The 26929-nt window shown below is 33.2% G+C and overlaps 1 protein-coding gene across 1 annotated transcript; it reads right to left on the bottom strand.

Moving 5' to 3' along the window:
- Positions 1 to 5030: 5030 nt before the first annotated feature.
- Positions 5031 to 25727, bottom strand: LOC139486295 (uncharacterized). Its single transcript, XM_071271108.1, has 6 exons — positions 25569 to 25727; positions 15258 to 15402; positions 13955 to 14182; positions 12742 to 12938; positions 5960 to 6182; positions 5031 to 5221 (listed from the first exon to the last, which is right to left on the bottom strand). Exons 1-5 carry the CDS (start codon positions 25624 to 25626, stop codon positions 5989 to 5991), a joined length of 822 nt encoding a protein of 273 aa, XP_071127209.1. The 5' UTR covers positions 25627 to 25727; the 3' UTR covers positions 5031 to 5221; positions 5960 to 5988.
- Positions 25728 to 26929: the final 1202 nt, after the last annotated feature.

Genomic DNA, 26929 nt, shown 5'->3' with positions numbered 1-26929 from the left:
AAATGGCTGAATAAATATTAATAAAAAAACTAGTAGATGAGACTCGAATAGATAAAAGCCAATATAATTTTGACGTCAGAACTCGTTTTGAAATGTTATTTCTCTTCAACAAAATAAAAGATGCTATTTAGAAATTGACCAATGGAATCAATGAACCACATGTATTGTAGAGCTATTGCCAAGTTGGCTTTCACGTAAGAACATGTGCAATTTGGTTGAAAAGAGTTATATTGTACTTTGAATGTTCCTTTCTTATTATTCTTTTCATCTTATGTTATATTAGTAATCTATATTATACTATCTTCATCATGTAGGCTAAGCTTGATTTAAAAATGGTAAAGCAAATTCAGCCTTTGGCTGTGCGTACCCTCTCAAAGTAATAAATAACTGGCGTTATAAATTATATTTCATGAAATAACTATTATATTCAATTTGTCTATTATCACAAATAATCACTTGATATTGCATCATTTTGAAAACAATTTAAACTTTACTATTTATTTTTTTGTGTTGTGTATTTTAATCCTATATTTCTTTTCAAACATTACTGATAAAGCACCAAACATGACGATATCATGCAATATTGTCTGTAAAGCACAATGGGTTTAAAACAGACAACGGATTTATTTAGAGTGTTCATATAAAAATGCAAGAAAATAAGTGTGTTAAATAGTGTAAACCAATGTAAGTTATTATAAATGGAGAAACAAATAAACCCCATGTGTTTCTCGAATACATGTAGTTTGTTTAGCAATATTCGTTCTACATGTTCACGTTGAATTTATGTTGACAAAACAAATTTAAAAGTTCTAGTTAATATAAATTTAAAACTTTTATTCAATGAATGAAGGGAAATATAGTAGCATATTAATCTATTGTAATAAAAATTCATAATATCTAATAAAATTTGTAGATTTAGCTAACAAAGTCTTTATATTTGTATAAAGTACCATTCGGTTATAGTGGAAAATTGTTTTAATGTTGAATAAGCTACAATTAAAAATTGCTTGTTAGTCCCTCTCTGTGATTAGTATTAGATACCTCTGATTAAATTCCCAATCAAACTATTAAGAAGGGGAGATATGTTATTCGAAGTTGTTTTAAAGTCTTTTTCAAAAATGATGAACGGTTCTTTATATTGGTATGTAAGCATTAACGTAAACGTTTCAAATTTATAAAAATTATATTCGTACATCAACGTTTTTGATACACCAATAACAAAAATTGAAATATATTGAAACAATACGTTTAGTAATTATTCAAATTATATCAGAAACCTATACTTAAATTTAAAATAATGAATCTGTTAAAGGGAGACAATACTCGCATAACTTTTTTTCGAATCGGCACATAATACAAAGGAATGTCACCCTTGCATACAAATGGCACATAAATATAATTAAAATTAACTGTGCATTCGTGATCCACCTTCAATGAAGATTTTAAATTATAAATATAACCAAAAGTTGTTAATCTATAGGATAGTGAAGACTAATGAAAGCTAACCTACTGTAAAAATATTTGCCTTCCATAGCTCATAACTAACGTTTTTTCCTTTAAAAATGTCCTGTACCAAGTCAGGAATATGGCCATTGTTATATTATAGTTCGTTTCTGTGTGTATTACATTATAAGGTTGTGTCGTTTGTTTTCTCTTATTTTTGAGTGTAAATTCACATTGCGATAAGACGTGTCACGGTACTTGTCTATCCCAAATTCATGTATTTGGTTTTGATGTTATATATATATATGTTATATTTGTTATTCTCGTGGGATTTTGTCTATGTGTGTTACATTTTAGTGTTATGTCGTTGTTCTCCTCTTATATTTAATGCGTTTCCCTCGGTTTTGGTTTGTTACCCCGATTTTGTTTTTTGTCCATGGATTTATGAGTTTTGAACAGCGGTATACTACTGTTGCCTTTATTTACACAATATTTTAATAAAGTAGTAAGAGATTATTTGCTTCTCAAAGTGTAAGACGCAATAAAAATCGTATGCTTGCATCATCTAACCCAAATACAGATTTAATTAAGTCCTGAACATTTCAAAATTTGTTTGTTTATTTTTAAAAAAACCGGTTAATAACAAATCACAAGACTAGTACATGTTAAGATCCGACTAAATACCGATATACCGATATTGTCAGGTACATATGCTAAATATGTTACAAGTCTGGTAATTAATGGACCATTCTTTGGAACTTTGAACATTTTAATATTATGTTAAATCTAAATGAATCAAACACCTCTTTCATTGACATCAACCTCAGCTCGGTCTTATGGACAAATAGGGCACTTCTCGGTTTGTTCGGTCATATTGAATAGGGGCAGATTTTCATAAAGGAGGTAAAAATGGTCTTAAAATACGGGAAAAATCATTAAACAATGTTAAAACGGAACAGTTTTGTTTTGAAACATGCATATGCTATTCCTCCGTACTATCATACTGTCTCCATCGCCTTTGAAGCAATCTGCTCCCTATTCAATATGGCCGAACTAAAAGTGAAGTGCCCTATTGACAGCTATCGTGTTTTTGCTCATCCCGTAGAAAACGGTATAATTCATATATCTGGGTGGTATATTCAACCTTGAACTTTTATCAATTAATGAAAGGTATTACATTGTGTAGTATGATTTAGAAAACAACGAATTAGCATTTTCATTCAAAATTAAGCGCAGAAGTAAAAATTGATGGTTTATATTAATTTTAATGATTGAATCCTGAAATAGCATCTGGCTGCACACCAGTCAGTCTTAAATTTCTGCAATGTAATTTTCAGAAATGTTAAATCCTCTAACTGCTTTGAAGGCTATGATACATTTTTCTTGTAAAATATGATCCCTCCAAATATTATTTTATTTTAATTTAGAAACACACTGTTCAAAACCAAAATGGATGAGATATACTGGTACCGAGCATACTTATACTGTAAACAGTAATGGGTAAAGTATATAAATATGATAAAAATACGTTTTGTTTATGTGTTACATATTTGTTTTTCGTTCATTTTTTTACATAAATAAGGCCGTTAGTTTTCTCGTTTGAATTGTTTTACATTGTCTTATCGGGGACTTTTATAGCTCACTATGCGGTATGGGCTTTGCTCATTGTTGACGGCCGTACGGTGACCTATAGTTGTTAATGTCTGTGTCATTTTGATCTTTTGTGGATAGTTGTCTCATTGGCAATCATACCACATCTTCTTTTTTATAGTTTCGTTTCCATTTCAAAGTGTTTCAAATTTTATCATCCTGGTCTTTTTTGTAGGTTACAATAAGTAATGAATCAGTCTTGACATTGACATGATTGAAGGCCGTGATTAAGCATGTAGATTTTTACATGAACACCCTCATGTCTCTGGTAGTAAGTTGTTTCATTGACAATCATAACGTATATTTGATGTTTTTTAAACAAAACAAAAGTAAAAAGAGAGAAAAATAGTTCCTTTAAAACAAACATACTATTGAATGCTCTTGAAGGACTTCTAGTTCGTGTTTCAATTAAGCAATAATAAATATTTAATAACTTGGGCTATAGATAAAAGGATATTGACATAAGAACAATGGATACATTCATATTCAAATTTGACGATTGTAGGTGTTTATCATCGATAAGTGTATGGATCTATAAGGAGTGTTATAAGTTATATAAAGATAACTGTTAAATTTGACACATATCAGGAAAGTTCAAAATAAGCCATTGATATATTAATAATCCTAATGTATTGGCTTTTATTGGTTAAATTGGGTGAATGTGCCGTACAATAAACAATGAACAATGCAATAATGTTGGATAATCTGTGAACGGTCTATTTGTAAAATATTTCTGAGTAGTTGGATGATGTATAGATGTCATATTGAGGATTCCACAAGACGCCAAAAGATAATCAGATACTTCTCATACTCAAGTTCTATGCTATAATAAAAATTCATGTTGTATTTAACATCGAAATTATTCCGATCTGTCACGTTTTTCCAAGTTCGCGTTTAAACGTTAAATTTTGCAGCCATTAAAAAAAATTATCATACGATATTTAACGAGAGTGACGAAGTTTTTCAGATAGGTCGTGTAGAGAGAGTTATCGTTCTTTATTCCAAAACGATGCTTCTACCATATGTGCCAGGAAAAGCTGGCATAATAATATTAATAAATACTGATAAAAACCTTCATATGTGTAACGACAAACAGGAAGAAACGATAATATTTCATAATGCAACAGAGATTTAAATAAAATTGGTTCCAACATTTTTTTTGTACACACATTCTTATCAATATCAATATTAAAATATGACGAAAGTAGGTGTATACAATCAATAGGAGTATGGATTAAGAAGCGTCATCAGATAAAAATTTGAGTTTCAATAAGAGGTTTTAATCTTTTGATAACATTTACTTAGTTTCTTTTTTTTTTAAAGATCGGCAGTAGTAGTCGCAAAATGATCAATGTTACAATTTTAACCTATCTGATGGTGTGTTTTCCTCTTACAGTTGTTTTGTTCTTTAAATAAAAGGTGACTTAATGTATATGTCAATAGTAAAATAAACCACCAATGATATGCACTTGATTTCAAAAGGTTCAACTGCAATGTTGTACCATGTGATTATGTCAAACTATGGCATGAAAATATCGAGCTCCAAATCGTCACTTATCTATGCAATTCGAATAATAAATAAACATGATATAATAGATATAAGCAGATGTAGTTTTAGTGCCAAACTGTCAACTCTCCATCCAAGTCAAAATTTATAAAAGTATTCCGTTATAGATCAAAGTTCGGTCTTCAACAAGAAGCCTGGACTCACACCGAACATCAAGGGCCCCAAAAATTACTAGTGTAAACCCATTCAGACCAGAAAACCTACGGTCTAATCTAAGAAAAAATGAGAAACACTTATGAACCACACGAATAATCATGAATATGGTTCGTGACTTTGGAAAAACATATGAAAATAACAGGGTTGACATCTTGACCCTTTCAGCTTCTATCAGATGACAATAGACATTTAAACAAAATGAGTATTTATTTGCATGCATATTAGTAAAACTAGTAACATTGTCTGACTTAAAACATTTGTATGATGAATTTACTTAAAACAAATCAATAATTAACTATACGATAAAACATAATGTTATTTCGAATTCCAGTTATCATTGTGCGTCTTAGATAGACTCGTTGGTACTAACTGCAATTTTCATTCTATAGTTCAACCTTACGAATTCTGAAACAGAAAAAAAAACAATATAATATAATTTTCTTTTTCTTAAAAATGTCGAGTTACATTTAAAAAGAGATGGCTAACCATTTTAGGTAAATATCACTACTAGTATCTTTCCTCAATGTCCTTTTGGAAAAGAAATTCGGGATAATTAACATAGTGGAATGTCTCTGTAGTTAGTTTTAGAATTTTATGCTTGGATAATCAAATGATAACAAAAGACCTAAATCACTCCTAAATATTGATATCAAGAACTGCTATGTTGACTTCAAATTAAACGATTTAACAAGGGTTACATTTTCGTGATGAATGATGGAATTATCCGCTAGATTTGTGATTCTCTCTAAGGTGATATTTTAAAACCTAAAAAGTTGCTTATCATTTCATTCTCTATTTGATCATTGAATGACATACACGCAAAAGTAACATTTAAAGAAAATCAATCATATGTAACTGTATCCCAAGATTATTTATACTGATGCAATGATCTCGCTAAGTCAAGTTTTGTCAGTAAATTGCATTTTTAATAACCTAACTGCGGTATACGACACCATTACTTAGTGTTAGAGTATATTTAAGGATTTTATTTGGATTCATGTTGGTTAATCAATAATATTTCCTGTCGTGTTTGTTGATGATGCCCTTATCATGCTTAATATAATTTTTTTTTTCGAAATGCAATTTTCTTATTACTCTTTTCGACACAATGTTTCCTCTGCCACTGTTTTATATAAACCTTACCCAAATCATCACAATGGTGGTGGAGTTATTTAGCTATTCGATGGTTGATCTGCAGAGTCAGTCGATGAAGACAGTTGTTTACTAGATTGGTCAGACGCAATACATTGTGAGTAAGGTGGTGGTTGAACATTTAGCATAAAACCTTGCGCAATATGTTCGTTGTTAGCTAAACTATCATTCACATTATTGTGTGTCCAGTTAACCTGGGTCTCTGTTTCTCTCACTATCAATAAAAGACAACAGATAAGTACGTTTACCAACGATTCCACTTTCAATGACAGAAAACTTTTATCTTACCATATTCAGGAGCCTGTAATTCAGTGGTTGTCGTTTGTTATTGTGTTATATATTTGTTTTTCGTTCATGTTTTTTTACATAAATAAGGCCGTTAGTTTTCTCCTTTGAATTGTTTTACATTATCTTATCTGGGCCATTTATAGCTCACTATGCGTTATGGGCTTTGCTCATTGTTGACGGCCGTACGGTGACCTATAGTTGTTAATGTCTGTGTCATTTTGGTCTTTTGTGGATAGTTGTCTCATTGGCAATCATACCATATCTTCTTTTTTATATATTGCTTAAACTTTAGTATGTATTTCTATATGAATTGGATTTTAAATAAATAAGCACATTCAACTGCGGTCAAAGTATATTCACCGCGCAAAACCTGGCGTGTTTTTACGTGTAGATCTATAACTTTGGCAAAACTTCTCTCTGAATATGGAATGAAAAACAATTACTGTCTTTTGTTTCGGTAAAAATGTGGTTTAAAATGCAGTAATTGTATAATATAGAATACTTAATTCTATCATCTTTTTTTTCCTTCTTAATATTATTTGAGAGAAATACATGAAGAAGGTCTATTGTTTCTGCTAGTCTGGTTATTCGAGAGTAATACATGTAGAAGGTCTATTGTTTCAGCGAGTCTGGTTTTTCGAGAGAAACACATGTAGAAGGTCTATTGTTTCTGTGAGTCTGATTATTTGAGAGAAATACATGTAGAAGGTATATTGTTTCTGCGAGTCTGGTTATTCGAGAGAAATTCTTGAAGAAGGTCTATTGTTTCTGCGAGTCTGGTTATTCGAGAGAACTACATATAGAAGGTCTATTGTTTCTGCGAGTCTGGTTATTCGAGAGAAACACATGTAGAAGCTCTATTGTTTCTGTGAGTCTGGTTTTTCGAGAGAAACACATGTAGAAGCTCTATTGTTTCTGTGAGTCTGGTTTTTCGAGAGAAACACATGTAGAAGGTCTATTGTTTCTGCGAGTCTGATTATTTGAGAGTAATACATATAGGAGGTCTATTGTTTCTGCGAGTCTGGTTATTTGACAGTAATACATGTAGAAGGTCTATTGTTTCTGCGAGTCTGGTTATTTGAGAGAAATACATGTAGAAGGTCTATTGTTTCTGCGAGTGTGATTATTTGAGAGAAATAGATGTAGAAGGTCTATTGTTTCTGCGAGTCTGGTTATTTGAGAGAAATACATGTAGAAGGTCTATTGTTTCTGCGAGTGTGATTATTTGAGAGAAATACATGTAGAAGGTCTATTGTTTCTGCGAGTCTGGTTATTTGAGAGTAATACATGTAGAAGGTCTATTGTTTCTGCGAGTCTGATTATTTGAGAGAAATACATGTAGAAGGTTTATTGTTTCTGCAAGTCTGATTATTTGAGAGAAATACATGTAGAAGGTCTATTGTTTCTGTGGGTCTGGTTTTTCGAGAGAAACACATGTAGAAGGTCTATTGTTTCTGCGAGTCTGGTTATTTGAGAGAAATACATGTAGAAGTTCTATTGTTTCTGTGAGTCTGGTTTTTCGAGAGAAACACATGTAGAAGGTCTATTGTTTCTGCGAGTCTGGTTATTCGAGAGAAATACATGTAGAAGTTCTATTGTTTCTGCGAGTCTGGTTTTTCGAGAGAAACACATGTAGAAGGTCTATTGTTTCTGCGAGTCTGATTATTTGAGAGAAATATATGTAGAAGGTCTATTGTTTCTGCGAGTCTGATTATTCGAGAGATATATATGTAGAAGGTATACTGTTTCTGCGAGTTTGGTTATTCGAGAGAACTACATATAGAAGGTCTATTGTTTCTGCGAGTCTGGTTATTCGAGAGAAATACATGTAGAAGGTCTATTGTTTCTGCGAGTCTGATTATTCGAGAGATATATATGTAGAAGGTATACTGTTTCTGCGAGTTTGGTTATTCGAGAGAACTACATATAGAAGGTCTATTGTTTCTGCGAGTCTGGTTATTCGAGAGAACTACATATAGAAGGTCTATTGTTTCTGCGAGTCTGGTTATTTGAGAGAAATAGATGTAGAAGGTCTATTGTTTTTGCGAGTCTGGATATTCGAGAGAAATACATGTAGAAGGTATATTATTTCTGCGAGTTTTGTTATTAGAGAGAAATACATGTAGAAGGTCTATTGTTTCTGCGAGTGTGATTATTTGAGAAAAATACATGTAGAAGGTCTATCGTTTCTGCGAGTCTGGTTATTCGAGAGAACTACATGTAGAAGGTCTATTGTTTCTGCGAGTCTGGTTATTCGAGAGAAACACATGTAGAAGCTCTATTGTTTCTGTGAGTCTGTTTTTTCGAGAGAAACACATGTAGAAGGTCTATTGTTTCTGCGAGTCTGATTATTTGAGAGTAATACATATAGGAGGTCTATTGTTTCTGCGAGTCTGGTTATTTGACAGTAATACATGTAGAAGGTCTATTGTTTCTGCGAGTCTGGTTATTTGAGAGAAATACATGTAGAAGGTCTATTGTTTCTGCGAGTGTGATTATTTGAGAGAAATACATGTAGAAGGTCTATTGTTTCTGCGAGTCTGGTTATTTGAGAGAAATACATGTAGAAGGTCTATTGTTTCTGCGAGTGTGATTATTTGAGAGAAATACATGTAGAAGGTCTATTGTTTCTGCGAGTCTGGTTATTTGAGAGTAATACATGTAGAAGGTCTATTGTTTCTGCGAGTCTGATTATTTGAGAGAAATACATGTAGAAGGTTTATTGTTTCTGCAAGTCTGATTATTTGAGAGAAATACATGTAGAAGGTCTATTGTTTCTGTGGGTCTGGTTTTTCGAGAGAAACACATGTAGAAGGTCTATTGTTTCTGCGAGTCTGGTTATTTGAGAGAAATACATGTAGAAGTTCTATTGTTTCTGTGAGTCTGGTTTTTCGAGAGAAACACATGTAGAAGATCTATTGTTTCTGCGAGTCTGGTTATTCGAGAGAAATACATGTAGAAGTTCTATTGTTTCTGCGAGTCTGGTTTTTCGAGAGAAACACATGTAGAAGGTCTATTGTTTCTGCGAGTCTGATTATTTGAGAGAAATATATGTAGAAGGTCTATTGTTTCTGCGAGTCTGATTAGTCGAGAGATATATATGTAGAAGGTATACTGTTTCTGCGAGTTTGGTTATTCGAGAGAACTACATATAGAAGGTCTATTGTTTCTGCGAGTCTGGTTATTCGAGAGAAATACATGTAGAAGGTCTATTGTTTCTGCGAGTCTGATTATTCGAGAGATATATATGTAGAAGGTCTATTGTTTCTGCGAGTTTGGTTATTCGAGAGAACTACATATAGAAGGTCTATTGTTTCTGCGAGTCTGGTTATTCGAGAGAAATACATATAGAAGGTCTATTGTTTCTGCGAGTCTGGATATTCGAGAGAAATACATGTAGAAGGTATATTATTTCTGCGAGTTTTGTTATTAGAGAGAAATACATGTAGAAGGTCTATTGTTTCTGCGAGTCTGATTATTCGAGAGATATATATGTAGAAGGTATACTGTTTCTGCGAGTTTGGTTATTCGAGAGAAATACATGTAGAAGGTCTATTGTTTCTGCGAGTCTGGTTATTCGAGAGAAATACATATAGAAGGTCTATTGTTTCTGCGAGTCTGGATATTCGAGAGAAATACATGTAGAAGGTATATTATTTCTGCGAGTTTTGTTATTAGAGAGAAATACATGTAGAAGGTCTATTGTTTCTGCGAGTGTGATTATTTGAGAAAAATACATGTAGAAGGTCTATCGTTTCTGTGGGTCTGGTTTTTCGAGAGAAACACATGTAGAAGGTCTATTGTTTCTGCGAGTCTGGTTATTTGAGAGAAATACATGTAGAAGTTCTATTGTTTCTGTGAGTCTGGTTTTTCGAGAGAAACACATGTAGAAGGTCTATTGTTTCTGCGAGTCTGGTTATTCGAGAGAAATACATGTAGAAGTTCTATTGTTTCTGCGAGTCTGGTTTTTCGAGAGAAACACATGTAGAAGGTCTATTGTTTCTGCGAGTCTGATTATTTGAGAGAAATATATGTAGAAGGTCTATTGTTTCTGCGAGTCTGATTATTCGAGAGATATATATGTAGAAGGTATACTGTTTCTGCGAGTTTGGTTATTCGAGAGAACTACATATAGAAGGTCTATTGTTTCTGCGAGTCTGGTTATTCGAGAGAAATACATGTAGAAAGTCTATTGTTTCTGCGAGTCTGATTATTCGAGAGATATATATGTAGAAGGTATACTGTTTCTGCGAGTTTGGTTATTCGAGAGAACTACATATAGAAGGTCTATTGTTTCTGCGAGTCTGGATATTCGAGAGAAATACATGTAGAAGGTATATTATTTCTGCGAGTTTTGTTATTAGAGAGAAATACATGTAGAAGGTCTATTGTTTCTGCGAGTGTGATTATTTGAGAAAAATACATGTAGAAGGTCTATCGTTTCTGCGAGTCTGGTTATTCGAGAGAACTACATGTAGAAGGTCTATTGTTTCTGCGAGTCTGGTTATTCGAGAGAAACACATGTAGAAGCTCTATTGTTTTTGTGAGTCTGGTTTTTCGAGAGAAACACATGTAGAAGGTCTATTGTTTCTGCGAGTCTGATTATTTGAGAGTAATACATATAGGAGGTCTATTGTTTCTGCGAGTCTGGTTATTTGACAGTAATACATGTAGAAGGTCTATTGTTTCTGCGAGTCTGGTTATTTGAGAGAAATACATGTAGAAGGTCTATTGTTTCTGCGAGTGTGATTATTTGAGAGAAATACATGTAGAAGGTCTATTGTTTCTGCGAGTCTGGTTATTTGAGAGAAATACATGTAGAAGGTCTATTGTTTCTGCGAGTGTGATTATTTGAGAGAAATACATGTAGAAGGTCTATTGTTTCTGCGAGTCTGGTTATTTGAGAGTAATACATGTAGAAGGTCTATTGTTTCTGCGAGTCTGATTATTTGAGAGAAATACATGTAGAAGGTTTATTGTTTCTGCAAGTCTGATTATTTGAGAGAAATACATGTAGAAGGTCTATTGTTTCTGTGGGTCTGGTTTTTCGAGAGAAACACATGTAGAAGGTCTATTGTTTCTGCGAGTCTGGTTATTTGAGAGAAATACATGTAGAAGTTCTATTGTTTCTGTGAGTCTGGTTTTTCGAGAGAAACACATGTAGAAGGTCTATTGTTTCTGCTAGTCTGGTTATTCGAGAGAAATACATGTAGAAGTTCTATTGTTTCTGCGAGTCTGGTTTTTCGAGAGAAACACATGTAGAAGGTCTATTGTTTCTGCGAGTCTGATTATTTGAGAGAAATATATGTAGAAGGTCTATTGTTTCTGCGAGTCTGATTAGTCGAGAGATATATATGTAGAAGGTATACTGTTTCTGCGAGTTTGGTTATTCGAGAGAACTACATATAGAAGGTCTATTGTTTCTGCGAGTCTTGTTATTCGAGAGAAATACATGTAGAAGGTCTATTGTTTCTGCGAGTCTGATTATTCGAGAGATATATATGTAGAAGGTATACTGTTTCTGCGAGTTTGGTTATTCGAGAGAACTACATATAGAAGGTCTATTGTTTCTGCGAGTCTGGTTATTCGAGAGAAATACATATAGAAGGTCTATTGTTTCTGCGAGTCTGGATATTCGAGAGAAATACATGTAGAAGGTATATTATTTCTGCGAGTTTTGTTATTAGAGAGAAATACATGTAGAAGGTCTATTGTGTCTGCGAGTGTGATTATTTGAGAAAAATACATGTAGAAGGTCTATCGTTTCTGCGAGTTTGGTTATTTGAGAGAAATACATGTAGAAGGTCTATTGTTTCTGCGAGTCTGGTTATTCGAGAGAAATACATGTAGAAGGTCTATTGTTTCTGCGAGTCTGGTTATTCGAGAAATATTTTGATAATGGTCGGTTAGAAAAAAAAGCAAAAAAAGGTAGTTAGATACTTTTGATTGTTTTTTTTCTAGTTTATATTTGCATGGTATTTATCGACTCGAACATTAATTAAGGCAAACTTAAGAGGGTTTGTTATGTTTTCACCACTGCATACATTTTAGGCAGATTGACAATTAAAGCTTTTGTTTTGTATTTGAATTGTGTAAGACTGATAGGCTTACAAAACATATACAGTGCATGTATGTTGTTATTTTTAGAATATTTGAAAATATTTTTATCTTCATACATGAACAAATATTTTTTTTTTGAAATTAGAATTGCGTCAAACTTTTATTATATAAAATGTAATTATATATATATATATAAAACGATGTGGTATAACTGCTAATGAGACAACTCTTCATCTAAGTCACAACATTTAAAAGTAAACTATTATAAGTTAAAGTACGGACTTCACGTGTTCAACACGGAGCCTTCGCTGACAACGAACAGCAAGATATAAAGGGCCCTCAAAACGACTAGTGTTAAACTATTCAACAAGGAAAATATGTACATAATCATATAAATACACATCTTCTTTTGTCATGAAACATACCTCCTACAGTATATACCGGATTTCCTCTGTGCTGTCCGAAATTCCTACTTATTTGCTCATTGACTGCATTGAACAGGGCATTTCGTCTTTGTTGATCACGTCTTATTGAATGTTTCATAACAATAAAAGTTATGATTACAACTAGCACAATCACAGCCCCGATGGCTGCCAAAATACTGATATCAGTCATGAAGTGTCTGTAAATCAAATAAAAAAAAATATATTGTTATTTTCATTTTCAGTATGCCTTGGAACTGTATATAACCGAACCAAGACACCTCGTAAATTCTTATTTTTGTTCAAGGTCATCTGTGAATAATCCGAAGACATGTTTTGACCTTCAAACATTACTGATATCTATTATCCGGAAACATGTTTACTTTTCTAAAAGCATCAAATACATACTTTGTTAAAATTTGTATTTGATTTTTTATTGAAATGCCCATGACTAGAACATTTTTTTTCTCGTAGAGATTTATCAATGTTTTTTGTATTAATTTTGTTTTACGTATCTATTCAAAATGTTTGCAAACATTTAGTCGTTATTACGCAAATCGCTATTAACATATTATACTAGGCACTTTCCTTTTGACTTCATACATCAGATACAAGATAATTCTGTATATAATGCAAAGTTTTATTACGCTGCAGTTGCTCGCTCATCTCGATTATTGATTATTCAAGGAATGTAATTTCATGATTTAATTGTTATATCTGTTGGAATTGCATTAGCTACTTTTATTTGACCAACAAAAACAAGATTGATTCGACTTTATTTTTCAAACTTCACACTAAATTTAAATTATATAACATTAAGAGGAAGAACAAATCATTCATTAAAAGCTCAAATTAAATCCATATCCTAGCTTAGTTTTAAATTTTAATAAAGTGAGAGTTTGATATTTTCATCGAAAATATTTATTCTATTATCGAAAATATTTTATAATTTTCATTAAATGCATTTGCAAGGGATTAAAAGATATCACTTCATTTAAGTCCCACCATTTTTTAACAAACAAAAATTATATGATAAAGGACTGGGTTGACTGATATATTCTTTGCATATGTTACAATGTTGATATAGATGTATAAGGGTCGGTTGAAAACTTCATAGTAAAAGTGGTATAGTTTAAGTCGTAAAAGGAGTTCCTATGGGATAGTGCATTATCAATATTTACAGAAATGCAACCTATACATATGTATATGTACTTACTGTGAGGGTTTACTGGTGTTTGGAAAATATTGAGCAATGTAATCATACGTTGTCTGCTTTGGAGAAGCTGTGAATGGTCTATAGGTAAAATATCTTTGAGAAGTTGACGACACACCTCTTGTAGCACGATATGCAATTGTTATTGTCGAGCTTCCTGTAGGGCGATTTGAAGTTGTTGTAGTCTTGCTTCCTGTAGGACGATTTGTGGATAGTACAGTCCGGCTTCCTCTGACAAAAATAATATATATTAACCCTTACTCATGTCAAATTCAGCTAATCCGTAGGAGATCAAACTTAATGTATGCAGTCGTACATTAACAAAATAATAGCTGTAATTCAACGTGTGCAATGTGACGTAATGGCAACAAACAGTCATATATAAAGACAACAGTAGTATACCGTTGTCCGAAATTCATTAATCGATTGAGAAAAACACAATTCCGGGTTGCAAACTAAAACTGAAGAAAAACACATCAAATATAATAAAACCGCTGACCAAATAATTTGTGTAGCGTTATTTGATAATCACGGAATGCGTTTTTCGCTTTTGATACGTCAAAGGAAGTAGTAAATGCCAACCACATCCTGCAAGTAAATTAGGGTAAGGCGGAGACCTGTCCAAGATTTAAGAAGGGTTTTTAATAAGATAATTGAAAGGCATTTTCGGCCCTATACAGGACCTGGGTGAAATAAGCTTTGGAACGAAAGAAAGTTTTTTTTAATCTTTTTTTTTAATTTTGTTAGATATCTTCAATAAATTATATAGATTGAAATACACTGTAAGCAAGAAAAATAACAAGCAAATAAAGATTTAAAAATAAGCTAACATGACCAATTGGAAATTCACATCTTTTAGGATATATTGTCTTTTAATGTTATTTTCTACAATTTAATAGTATTTTTTTTTTAAATCTTTTTATTTAACTACTGGACTAAATTAAACCAAACCTGGTCTCCATCATTTTAAGGATATCTCTATGATTTAACCTAATTTTAGATAATTTCAAAAACCACAGTAGATACGGTCAGTGGCACAGGCTCTTGCGAACCTCTAGTTATATTGACTCTGCCATGTTCATGTAAACACAAGACAAAAAAGAAACAGAGAAATGACAGATCAACACATCATCTACATGTACGAACAATTGATTACATCTCAATTGATTTAGAAGGATGAACACATTCCCGTTTTGATTAGGGACTTTTCGTTTTGAATTTTCCTCGGAGTTCAGTATTGTTTTGTGATTTAACATTTTCCTATTTTCATTCTTCTCATTGCTTATATATCTAGAAAAATACTTACTGTCCAACAGCTTCACAGTTGTAGTCTGTAACATCATAGACACAATACCATCTGTTCATCATTTGACAACATTCATTAGCATATGGGTTATTGCAAACAACTGGTGTATCTATTCCTGCTAACGAGTAATCTTCACACACTTCGGCTAAAATGAAAAAAAATGCAGTCAATAATTAGATAGATATATAGTTTATTCTCACAAAACTATGAAAGTGCAGCTACAGAGAAGATACAAAATAATGTACATAAAAATCAAACTGCATAAAATTTCGGTTGAGATAACATATAAAAGAATATATATACATATATATGTACTTAAACAGTCAACTGGTTAAGTGTGTTTACTCCTCTATTTTTGAATTTTTGCCAGATTTTCGGAATCCTATGGTTTATCCATATATTAACACAAACCCCTACTTTTCTTGTCATATTTTTATTACATATTGTTTAAAAAGCCTTATATCAGAATCTTATGAAATCCTTGTTATTTTTCATAGTTATAAAACAAAAAAGGTGCCATTGTCAAGTGAAAGAAAAATCTAGACAGAATTATTTTCCCAAAAATTTGTAATGGCTTATATCTCGAAATCAAGGACACAAACCCTCCATCTTTTTCTGTTTTTTATTTTCTTTATTTATATACAATCAATTTATAACAGTATTTTAAAAAGCTTGTTATTTTTAAACAGAGAAGCGAACATCTTTAAGTTAAATTATATAAAAAAATTACTTTTTGTGTATAAATATGATAAATTATGGTTTACTATTAATACATCGTATACAATTGCAAGGTTTCTGAGAGTCTTTTGTTTTTTGGGAATTACACCAGTGTTTTAAATTTGATAATGTTATGTCTGGGTATTAGTACATTTAGAATAAATCAACTTCTGTAATCTTGCAAAATAAAGGCAACAGTAGTATACCGCTGTGCAAAACTAATAAATCGATAGAAAAAAACAAATCCGGGTTACAAACTAAAACTGCGGGAAACACAGTAAATATAAAAAAAACAACGACACTACATTGAAATGTAACTCACACAGAAACAATCTAACCATTAGACAAAATCCGATGAGAAAAACAAATATAACATCAAAACTGAATACATAAATTTGGGATAGAAAAGTACCGTTACACGTCTTATAATAATGTGAATTCATACTCCAATATAAAAAGAGACAAACGACACAAAAGAAACACAACGTTAAAATGAAACACACAGAGAAACGAACTATAATTTAACAATGGCCATGTTCCTGAATTGGACAGGACATTTTTTTAAAGACAAAATTGGTTGGTTGAACCTGGTTTTGTGTCATAACAAACCTCCCGCTTTAAACATTTAAACACACCATCATCGGACTACAATACAAATAAATAGGAGAACATATTAGACAAAGGAACAATCGAATAATAGCTCACAAAAGGCACAAGATTTACAACTTAATACCCTGCTCGCAGCGCCAATGTTGTGATCCCGAGTATATCTCTATACCGATAGCTACCTTGAATGGTAGTTACTGCAGTCAGGAACGGCCGATTGCTCTTCTAGTGTGAATAGGTGTTTGTATAGCCATTAGTTTCTGGGTAGTTATTCGGACATCCCTAGATGATCTGTCTGATGACCTAAAACTAACCCTCCGAATACTACACTCCCCCCAATTTTATTGATAAGGCCACCTCTACTGAGGTGGCCCCTGTGGTTTTCGCCCAAAATTAACAAAATACGAAAATCATACCAAATTTAGAGAAATATGCATCAATTTAAAAAGTATACCCCTATCCCCCTAACAATTAAAAAAAATTGGGAACCCAGATAACTGTGATTGGTTCTTCTCTGGATCGTATACCAACTCTTCCCTGTCTTAATACAAACTAAGACCAGTCCACTTAGTGGCTGAATGTCCTCTACATAGTTGGACCCAGGAGGTTGTGCTAATTCATTCTCCATCGTGAAGAGTTTGTTTTAATTTTTTCCTCACTTGCACTGTATTTATATCTTTGTTACGGCAGGGAATTCCAGGGTCCCACTGTCTTCTGTTGTAACCCGATCTAACTGTGCTCACTCAAAAGACTGGCGTCCCACTGTCTACTGGGGGCGGCTGCAGATTAAAATGATTACTGCCCACATAATCTGCTATAAAAAGTGACCCTAAAATTAAACTAGGATTTTCTGGATAACAGATGCAGATTCCTTGTCACATAAATATTCTACACTGATGACTGCTCCTTTGTTGATTGGCCGGTTATTTCCTGGTGTGGTTTTTTTGTTAATTGCTTCCGTTGAGGACCCTGTTGCATTTCTGTCAATTTTCTCCAGTTGCGGAAGGGTCAACAAAAGTGATGGATGTATGACCTTTTTCAGTATTGTCAGTTATTCCTCTATCTACAACATGAATAACCCCTGATATTTCTGACAAACAGTGACTACCTCTTCATCCCTAGCCTCTTCTACTAATGGCAATGTGGTATCTGCCTTACCTTCTGATGTGGAGTTGACACCCTTCTCGTTGGGCCTTCTCGTCACTTACCAAAGTAGTCTCATTGCTAAGATAGCTCATTTGGATCCCCTCATAATATTGGCTACTGGACCCTCCTGGTCCCCTTTAAGCAATGCTGAAGGAACTATATTGCTTTAGGGCACCTCACATGTCTCTACTAATGGTATGGCTGGGGTATCCAGCATAATGGAATACCCCTGGTTGACCCTTATTTTCCAACAACCACTGTCTGTGTCCTTTATTAACCTTCTGTCCTAATCAACCTTGATTAGTTTATGAATATTCAGTAAAGAGTACCCGGCAAGGCCTGTGTCCCTTTTGACGATTTTCTCCACCAACAAATACCCACCTGTGAGAAGGATGTGGTTCAACTCCAGTGCACCATGCCTCAATATGTTCGCAGGACATTTTAATACGAAGCAGTTCAATTTGCATGAAGGAGTTGCCTCTTTGTCAGAATCGGAGCACTGCTCGGACTCAATCTCTTCTCTGACCTTCAACGATACACTGGGTTTTCTGTTCCCTTTCTGTCCCTGGCATCTACCCCTGATCCCACTTCAGCTACCTTGGCTACTTTGCCTTGGGGTACAGACTCAACTACCGAGAGGCCTAACTTCATTTGTGTGGACTCCTTCCGGCCTCCTCAGTAGTCCCGTTTAAGTTTAATAGTCCTGTTGCAGTTATTTTCGACTGAATTGTGGAGGTCATAGTTTTATCCTTCCCCTGTAAATCTAGACAGTCCTTTTTAACATTTCTATGCTTAAGACAGTGGTAGCACACTCCCTCCCATGGAGGCCTTCTATCAGTAAAGCGACTTCCTGAGACGGACTTACCTCCAAAGTTTGGGCATTCCAATTTCTACATTTGAAAATGCCTGTACCAAGTCAGGAATATGACAGCTCTTGTCTATTCGTTTTAGATGTTATAAAAAAGAAGATGTGGTATGATTGTCAATGAGACAACTATCCACAAAAGACCAAAATGACACAGACATTAACAACTATAGGTCACCGTACGGCCTTCAACAATGAGCAAAACTCATACCGCATAGTGAGCTATAAGAGGCCCGATAAGACAATGTAAAACAATTCAAACGAGAAAAACTAACGGCCTTATTTATGTAAAAAAATGAACGAAAAACAAATATGTAACACATAAACAAACGACAACCACTGAATTACAAGCTCCTGACTTGGGACAGGCACATACATAAATAATGTGGCGGGGTTAAACATGTTAGCGGGATCCCAACCCTCCCCTAACTTGGGACAGTGGTATAACAGTACAACATAAGAACGAACTATAAAAATCAGTTCAAAAAGGCTTAACTCATCAGAAATTACCTTTAAATTGTAGCCAACAAAAGACACAAATCAAAAATAAAATTTAACAATATTTATTATACAAAAGTTTACAAAAAGTATAACACAAATATTACTGTCAACTTAACTGTCAACATATGAGTCCAATCTTTTATCTTTGTCTGTATCCGGATATCTTTCGGAATCAATCTGAATATTACATTCACTACTACGGTCACAATCCAGTATGATGTTGTTTGTAACGCGCGTCTGGCGTACTAAATTATAATCCTGGTACCTTTGATAACTATTTACACCACTGGGTCGATGCCACTGCTGGTGGACGTTTCGTCCCCGCGGGTATCACCAGCCCAGTAGTCAACACTTCGGTGTTGACATGAATATCAATAATGTGGTCATTTGTACAAATTTCCTGTTAACAAAACTTTGAATTTTTCGAAAAACTAAGGATTTTCTTATCCAAGGCATAAATTACCTTAGCCGTATTTGGCACAACTTTTTGGAATTTTGGATCCTCAATGCTCTTCAACTTTTTACTTGTTTGGCTTAATAAATATTTTGATATGAGCGTCACTGATGAGTCTTATGTAGACGAAACGCGCGTCTGGCGTACTAAATTATAATCCTGGTGCCTGTGATAACTATTTACACCACTGGTTCGATGCCACTGCTGGTGGACGTTTCGTCCCCGAGGTTATCACCAGCCCAGTAGTCAACACTTCGGTGTTGACATGAATTTCAATAATGTGGTCATTTTTACAAATTTCCTGTTAACAAAACTATGAATTTTTCGAAAAACTAAGTATTTTCCTATCCCAGGCATAGATTACCTTAGCCGTATTTGGCACAACTTTTTGGAATTTTGGATCCTCAATGCTCTTCAACTTTTTACTTGTTTGGCTTAATAAATATTTTGATATGAGCGTCACTGATGAGTCTTATGTAGACGAAACGCGCGTCTGGCGTACTAAATTATAATCCTGGTACCTTTGATAACTATTGTAGAATAAAAGTGTCAATCCAAATGTTATGAATATTAATGTCTATCTACAAAATGTATGTCTTAAGTCTAAGAGTGTGTTTTTTTTAGTGTCTATATAATATATAGTTGTAACGGAAAATACTAGAACACTCTAGAATGGAACGTCAAGTTACAACGGAAGTTTCTAGTAAAATGTAGAAGTTTATATAACGCATCTTTTATTAGGATCATTCTGGAAAGTTCCAATCATTCTGTAATTGTTCCAGTGATTTCTAAACTGCACAGTTCTAAGATTATTCTGTAAACAACTATCAGGCCACAAAACACAAATCAGGTCAACATAAATAAATACAATAATTACAATATCAAAACAAGATGGAAAAAAATATGTGTTTTGACATTTGATTTTGCCATGTGACAATGGACTGTCCGACTAAATTTTTCTCTGAGTTCAGTATTTTTGTGATTTTATTTTTAACTACAACCAAGTCGATGTCAAGTTTCTTCCTAGAGGAAACATTACTACTGGTGGATTATTCCCCGAAGGCATCATTAACCTGGTAGCTTTATGCATGATGAATACAAATAATACAAAGAACAAACCGGCTGGGACGTCGCCCGGGTTACCAAGGTCCTCTTTTGCTGCACGAAACACTATAGCATATGATTTGTGTATTCCATGGCATATCCCTCGGGATACCTCTGATTTGACTTATGTTCAGCCAGAAGGTAATTACTATTTTAAAAATGCAGATACTTTTCATAAATTAAAGCCATGTTGCGTCAATATTTTCGACTTTTTAAAGACACCTGCTACAAAGTGAATCAACACCTATCATTTCTTCTTGTAAACATAAAAAAGGAAAAAAAGAGCACGTGAAAGACCTGTGACATGTTAATCACGACTCCTGATTTTACTAGTAATTTAACATCTAAAACACATTATACTTAATCTTTCGAGCCTCTGGACTGTTCCACGGACAATGTCGTGTACGGAAACGAATGTACTTTGTGTTGGTGAAACTTGTCAAACTTTGCGTAAAAGAATGAATCAACACCGGTCTGATTATAAAGATCCGCAATTTAGGGTTCTTTATAATATAACCATTTTAATCAACTGGACCATGATCCTTCTTTATCTATGAAAGTACGCATCATCGAGAAAATGTATCACCACACAAATAGCCCTGTACTAAGTACTCCTTTTTGCAAAGATAAGGAAAATTTCTGAATGAGGGAATTAGGGACTGCAATGCCATATGGTTGCGATTATAATATCAAGGTACTTTGTCAAGTCCTGCCTGCAGTGATGTTAATATAATGAGTTTATCTAATAATACCTTACGACAACAACGTAGCTTTGGGCAAAAACATTACCATCTGCCTAATGTAAAAAGGTCTTTCAAACCTAAATCACCCTCTTGAAGCTTTGATGGCCTTCTTTCACACACATCTTCGTCATCCATTAGGGTTACATTACATTAGAACTATTCTCTTTTCACTGCCAGTTAATTTTCCAAAACGTTTGAGAGATAATGCACTTGACAAAGGAGGCACCAATACATTTCTTCAATGTACAGACTAGTCAGTATCATTTGTGATGTACCTCTTTTCCGTCTTTTCAAAACAGAAAGATCGGAACCTTTACATGAGGAAAAGAGGAAATTCCTCCCTATTGACTTTGCCAATAGAGGAATTGATGCAATCAACATCTGGAACGTTCTACATCACAAGGAGTTAACATCTAGAATTCCTATTTGTTTTCAAAATAAGTCTGTTCCTATTGTATACTACAGTTACACTAAAACCATTGCACCTAAGATATTTAACTATAAACAAGCATTGCAAGACCTTGAATTAGAACAATACCTAAAAACCCTCCGACATGTGACTGTTCCCATTCGCCTTATAGTTACAGCCACTCTGTGCATGTTATAACTGGGGTTCTAAACATAATTCAACATGAAAATCTCCGAAATGTGATTTCTCATGTTCCCAAGTTTAGAGAACCCCAAACACATCAATTGGAACCATAACTTCAAAATAATTATGGATTCCATTTAGGATTACGCCAGAGCATGGGCTAAGCGAGAGGACGTTGAACTTGACACTTTGTCAGAATGGGTTTAAACTATCATGTCTCTGATAAAACGTCGCATTCACAAGTTGAAAAACTGTGTGAACGATCGACCAAATTCCGTTTTCGGAGACTAAACAAAAAGGTAAAACATCCTACGCAGAAGAACAAGTGGTGAGTATATGAGTTTATTATCGACAACATATTTGTTGAGTTTGGAGGTATACTTTTCCAACAAATTGTCGGCATTCCTATGGTAACAAACAGTGCGCCTCTTCTTGTCGACCTCTTCTTATTTTCCTGCAGACACTTGTGAAAAAAAAAAGAAACAACAGAAACGGTTTCCGACGCCTCATTTTTAGACTCATATCTCGAATTTGACTTACACAGTCATCTTAGTTCCAGAATCTATGAGACTAGACAATTTAAATTTTGAAGAAATTATAAATTTCCCGCCACCTTAGTAGCAATATACCAACTCACCTGCATATGGGATATATATTTCCCAACTTATGATATATGCAGCTCCTACTCAGACTTTGTAAAACGTCATCAGTGTCTGAGTAGAAAGATGATGGACCAGGGTCTATTTCTGAAATTAATTCTTACATAATTTTGATTTTTAATCCTGTATTCTTACATTGCCCGTGTGAAGTTTTTAGATCGTTTGTATATACATTTAACGACAAATATATGTGACGAATAAAATTGTCTGACGTCTGACACTTGAATCAATGAATGTGTTTGTAGATATATGTTTTTGTGTTCTGTAAAATTGTTCCCTTTTATTTATTATGTCTGTTTAGTTCACGCATCATTATAAATATAACGGAATTTTATATCAGGTTTTATAGCGTTAAACCTCTCAAAGTGTAGTTTAGCCATAAGAAAAAGGAGTATATAACAGCAATAGAATGTCTTAAACAGTGTAAAATGAGTCTGTACACATTTCAGGCGAAATTTATACTGTTGAGATAGTGTCAAGCCATACTTAAGACTGTCAAGAGTCGAAGTAACTGACAAACAGCGTTTAGATTTTTGCCAATCGCAAAACTGCCAGTCAAATTTGCTTTACTAAAATAGGTGTCTGGAAAACAGTTTTTAAATGTGACCATGTGTCTCTTTTGGACACAACAAATCATCTTTTGGGTTTGAGTGGCCAAAAAAGAGGGGGGCTTTCGTGTAGGTCAAAGAATTTGTTCTCATCTTGATTCAAAAACCTTATTCATTTCTAGAACAACCAAAAAACATTTTTATTCAAATTTGAGTGTTGAATTTTATAGTTTTTTTTATCAAAAAAAAAAATGTGATAACTTCCTGAAAAGAAAAAAAAATGTTTGGATCTATATTGAGCATGTCTGTTTGAGATTCATTTCATAAGACCAATGATTTCTATAGAAATCATTGATGGGACCCGGCCCATTATGAATACATTTTTTTTAAATTTTATTCCTGGAGTAGATAATAATTTTCTTTTAATCTTTTGAATGGTCAACTGATAAGTTGTATGGCTGCCTACAGCTAAATCAGTAATTTCTATTTGACAGTTGCGTGTATTTTGGGTGTGGAATACTTTAATTTTATGGGAACATCCTGTCCATGTGTAATACTTAATATATGTTCCAACAGATGACATTACACACTTTTTTCTTCTGTTAAATGAATGCTTTGTATATCATAATAATTTGCCATTTATATAAACCACATTTTTGTACAATAATTATTTACCATATTAACATTGAATAATATGAAAGTAGAATGAAATATGTATACAGTATGATTGTTTTTAATCGTTTAATTAATAGATTTAGGAATCAAAATTTGATTTTTTTTAAAAACCCACATTTAAATTGTTTTATATCAACACACTCACATTTAAATTATTTTATACATCAGATTTCATAGCCATATTTGCATTAAATTTTGTAAAAATATTTAGATACCCAACTCTTCAATTATTTTACATGTAAGTAGGTTAACTTAAAACAACAGTATATTATGTAAAGAGAAATAAAGATTAAAGTTATATCATGAATATTGGTCATGATTTGTAAAACTCAGAACTGTCAAGTAAATTTAAGACACAATTCAAAATGTTCAGAATATGTCAAGCCATACTGAGAAAAAATAAGAATGTCGAGAATATATCGAGAAATTTCAAGACAGTAATTAAATGTCAAGAATTGTCAAGAAGTTTTAAGACCATATTCAGAATGTCAAGAATATTTCGAGTAAATTTTATACAAATTTGATTTAAATGAGAATTTGTCAAGAAAAATTAAGACATCAGTCAAACTTTTGAAGAATGTCGAGTAAAAGTTCATGCAAATCAAGACAAAAACTGGTCTTTTCAGACTTTTTGACATTTGTAGTGGTCGAAAAGAGAGATGTCGAAATTATGGAAGCTTCAGTATCCCAACTCGTACTGAATGTTTGTAAAAGGTAATCATACGCCACCAAGAAACGTTAGATGTTTTGATTTTTTCAAAACATTGATTTGACTGGGTTTGTTTGTTGATGTTTTTTTTTTTGCTTGGTCAAGAATAAAACCGCATAAGTTTAAAAAAAAAGGATAACAAAACGTTAAACATTTTATCCGTCTCAATTTTATTTCATCATGTATGCTGTACATGTATGCACTCGCACCCGCAAAGTGGAAAGGGATTAATATAAGTTGCAAGTTTCCCAATCCACTATAAATAAATATGTTTAAACTATGCTCGTAATCAAATATTTGAAAGTCAATGATGTTTAAAATCTGTTGACAAGCCATGTAAGCAACAATTACCTAAACAGGCCAATTACATTCAAAGTTAACTTTGCCTGTTAGAGTTGAGGCGTTCGTTTCTTTATAATTTGATGTTGGATTTACGCGTCTTATGATTGGCAGACGTCGTTTTGTTTATCATATCATAGACACAATTGTGTCCTGTGACCATGACGTCATCAACGTTTTTCATGAGCTAAGCCGATTTAAAATGGAATTTAGAATTAAATAATAAGAAAAAACTGTTTTATTTTGTCAGTCTATTCGAAATAACATAAAAAATTTGATGCAGTTATTCAGTGTATAAAAAAGAAGATGTGGTATAATTGCCAATGGGACAACTATTCACAAAAGACCAAAATGACACAGACATTAACAACTATAGGTCACCGTACGGTCTTCAACAATGAGCAAAGCCCATACCGCATAAACTACATTTTCTATGCTATTTGGATTAAACTGACAAGTAGGTAATGCATCACTTTCTAAAAATGAACCACCCAGAGTCTGATTGGGAAAGCCTTGTAGCGCATTATTACAGTGGACACATGTGTATTTTTTCGTTCACTTAATCACTTGTTTACATTTTCAATTTATCTATTTATTTTTATCTTACACAAAATTAGCTTAATAACAAGTACCTAACTTTAACAAATACCTACCTTTAATGTTGTTAAATAATACAAATAAAATCACTTTATCAAAGACACCTTGTTTCATCTTTGGAAATTTAGTTTCGCGCCGGGATTAGTTTTGTTTTCTTTATCAGCTTATTGGTGTGAAAATGTCCGTATTGGTTACCAGTTTTATCTGATGTTGAAATGTAAACAAGGGTAAAATGTCCTAGTTTAATCTTGACAATGCAATAAATACGTATATTATACAGTGAAACCTAGTATACCCGAACTATTTTGATATTAGAAATTGTGTTTACATTTTAAATGTATTAAATTAAGTCAGGTACAACAACTAAAACAAATCATTGCAAGTCCAAAAACACAAAATCCAATTATCAAAGTTGTGTCCTTACAATTCAATTTGGTTCGTTTAGATATGTTTTGACTGTATTTTTATAAAATCTATCTCCCGTTTTCCGAAATACCTCATATAACTGAAAGACCATCACATAGAAAATACACTAATTCGTATACGTAAACCAGTACTAATAATAATAACCACTCCATATGTGTTACAACATATAACTTGTAATATCATAGATACCAGGATTAAATTTTGTATTTACGACAGACGCGCGTTTCGTCTACAGCAGACTCATCAGTGACGCTCGAAACAAACAAAAAAAAACAACAAAAAACAAAAACAAAAAAACAAAAAAAACAAAAATGTTCGAAGTTGAAGAGCACCGAGGACCTAAATACCTAAAAATTTCCCAAAACCGATATAACACTGTATGAGCGATCACATGTACACCATACTATTCATAAAGCAGTAGCAATTAAAACAGAAACTTTTGATTATTGAAATTGAATTTGTTGGAATGTTAGTACTCTGTGTATTATATCATATTGTAGCGGAATTTGATTTTTTGATTTTTGTAAGAAGACTTTGCATATTTGACTCAACTCCTCTTACAAAATTTGATAGAAAGCTGTCAATATAATGACATTCGATGCGACTGTCATACAAGTGAGAGGTTTGGCTAGCTATCAACCAGGTTCAATCCACATTTTCTACATAAGAAAATTCGTGTATCAATCGCAGGAATATGACAGTTTATATCCATTCGTTTCATGTGTTTGAAAGTTTGATGTTGCCATTTGATTAGGGACTTTCCTTTTTGAATTTTCCTTGGAGTATATTTGTGGTGTTACTTTTTTCAATATATTTTATTGTCGTTTTGATTCTATTTGTTGTTTGACGTTGCCTATTATATTAGTTTGCTATTGTACCAATAAGTACTTTCAGACACACAATAATATTCATTCTAAACACATCGAGGGAACACTTATCGGTACGGCATAAACTTCTTGTTTTTATTAAAACCTCTAAATTTCCTAGTAAA

The sequence above is a fragment of the Mytilus edulis genome, chromosome 8, assembly GCF_963676685.1.
Source record: "Mytilus edulis chromosome 8, xbMytEdul2.2, whole genome shotgun sequence".
NCBI classification, from domain to species: domain Eukaryota; kingdom Metazoa; phylum Mollusca; class Bivalvia; order Mytilida; family Mytilidae; genus Mytilus; species Mytilus edulis.
This window is presented reverse-complemented; position numbering and strand designations above follow the sequence as displayed.

Bases quoted from the DNA above. Each gene is read 5' to 3' on its own strand.
- LOC139486295 (XM_071271108.1), bottom strand. From the start codon at position 25,626: ATGAAACAAGGTGTCTTTGATAAAGTGATTTTATTTGTATTATTTAAC. The intron at 14,183-15,257 runs GTAAGTATTTTT...TATTTTTGTCAG, and splicing joins AACTGTGAAGCTGTTGGACA to AGGAAGCCGGACTGTACTAT. The intron at 12,939-13,954 runs GTAAGTACATAT...TTTGATTTACAG, and splicing joins AACACCAGTAAACCCTCACA to ACACTTCATGACTGATATCA.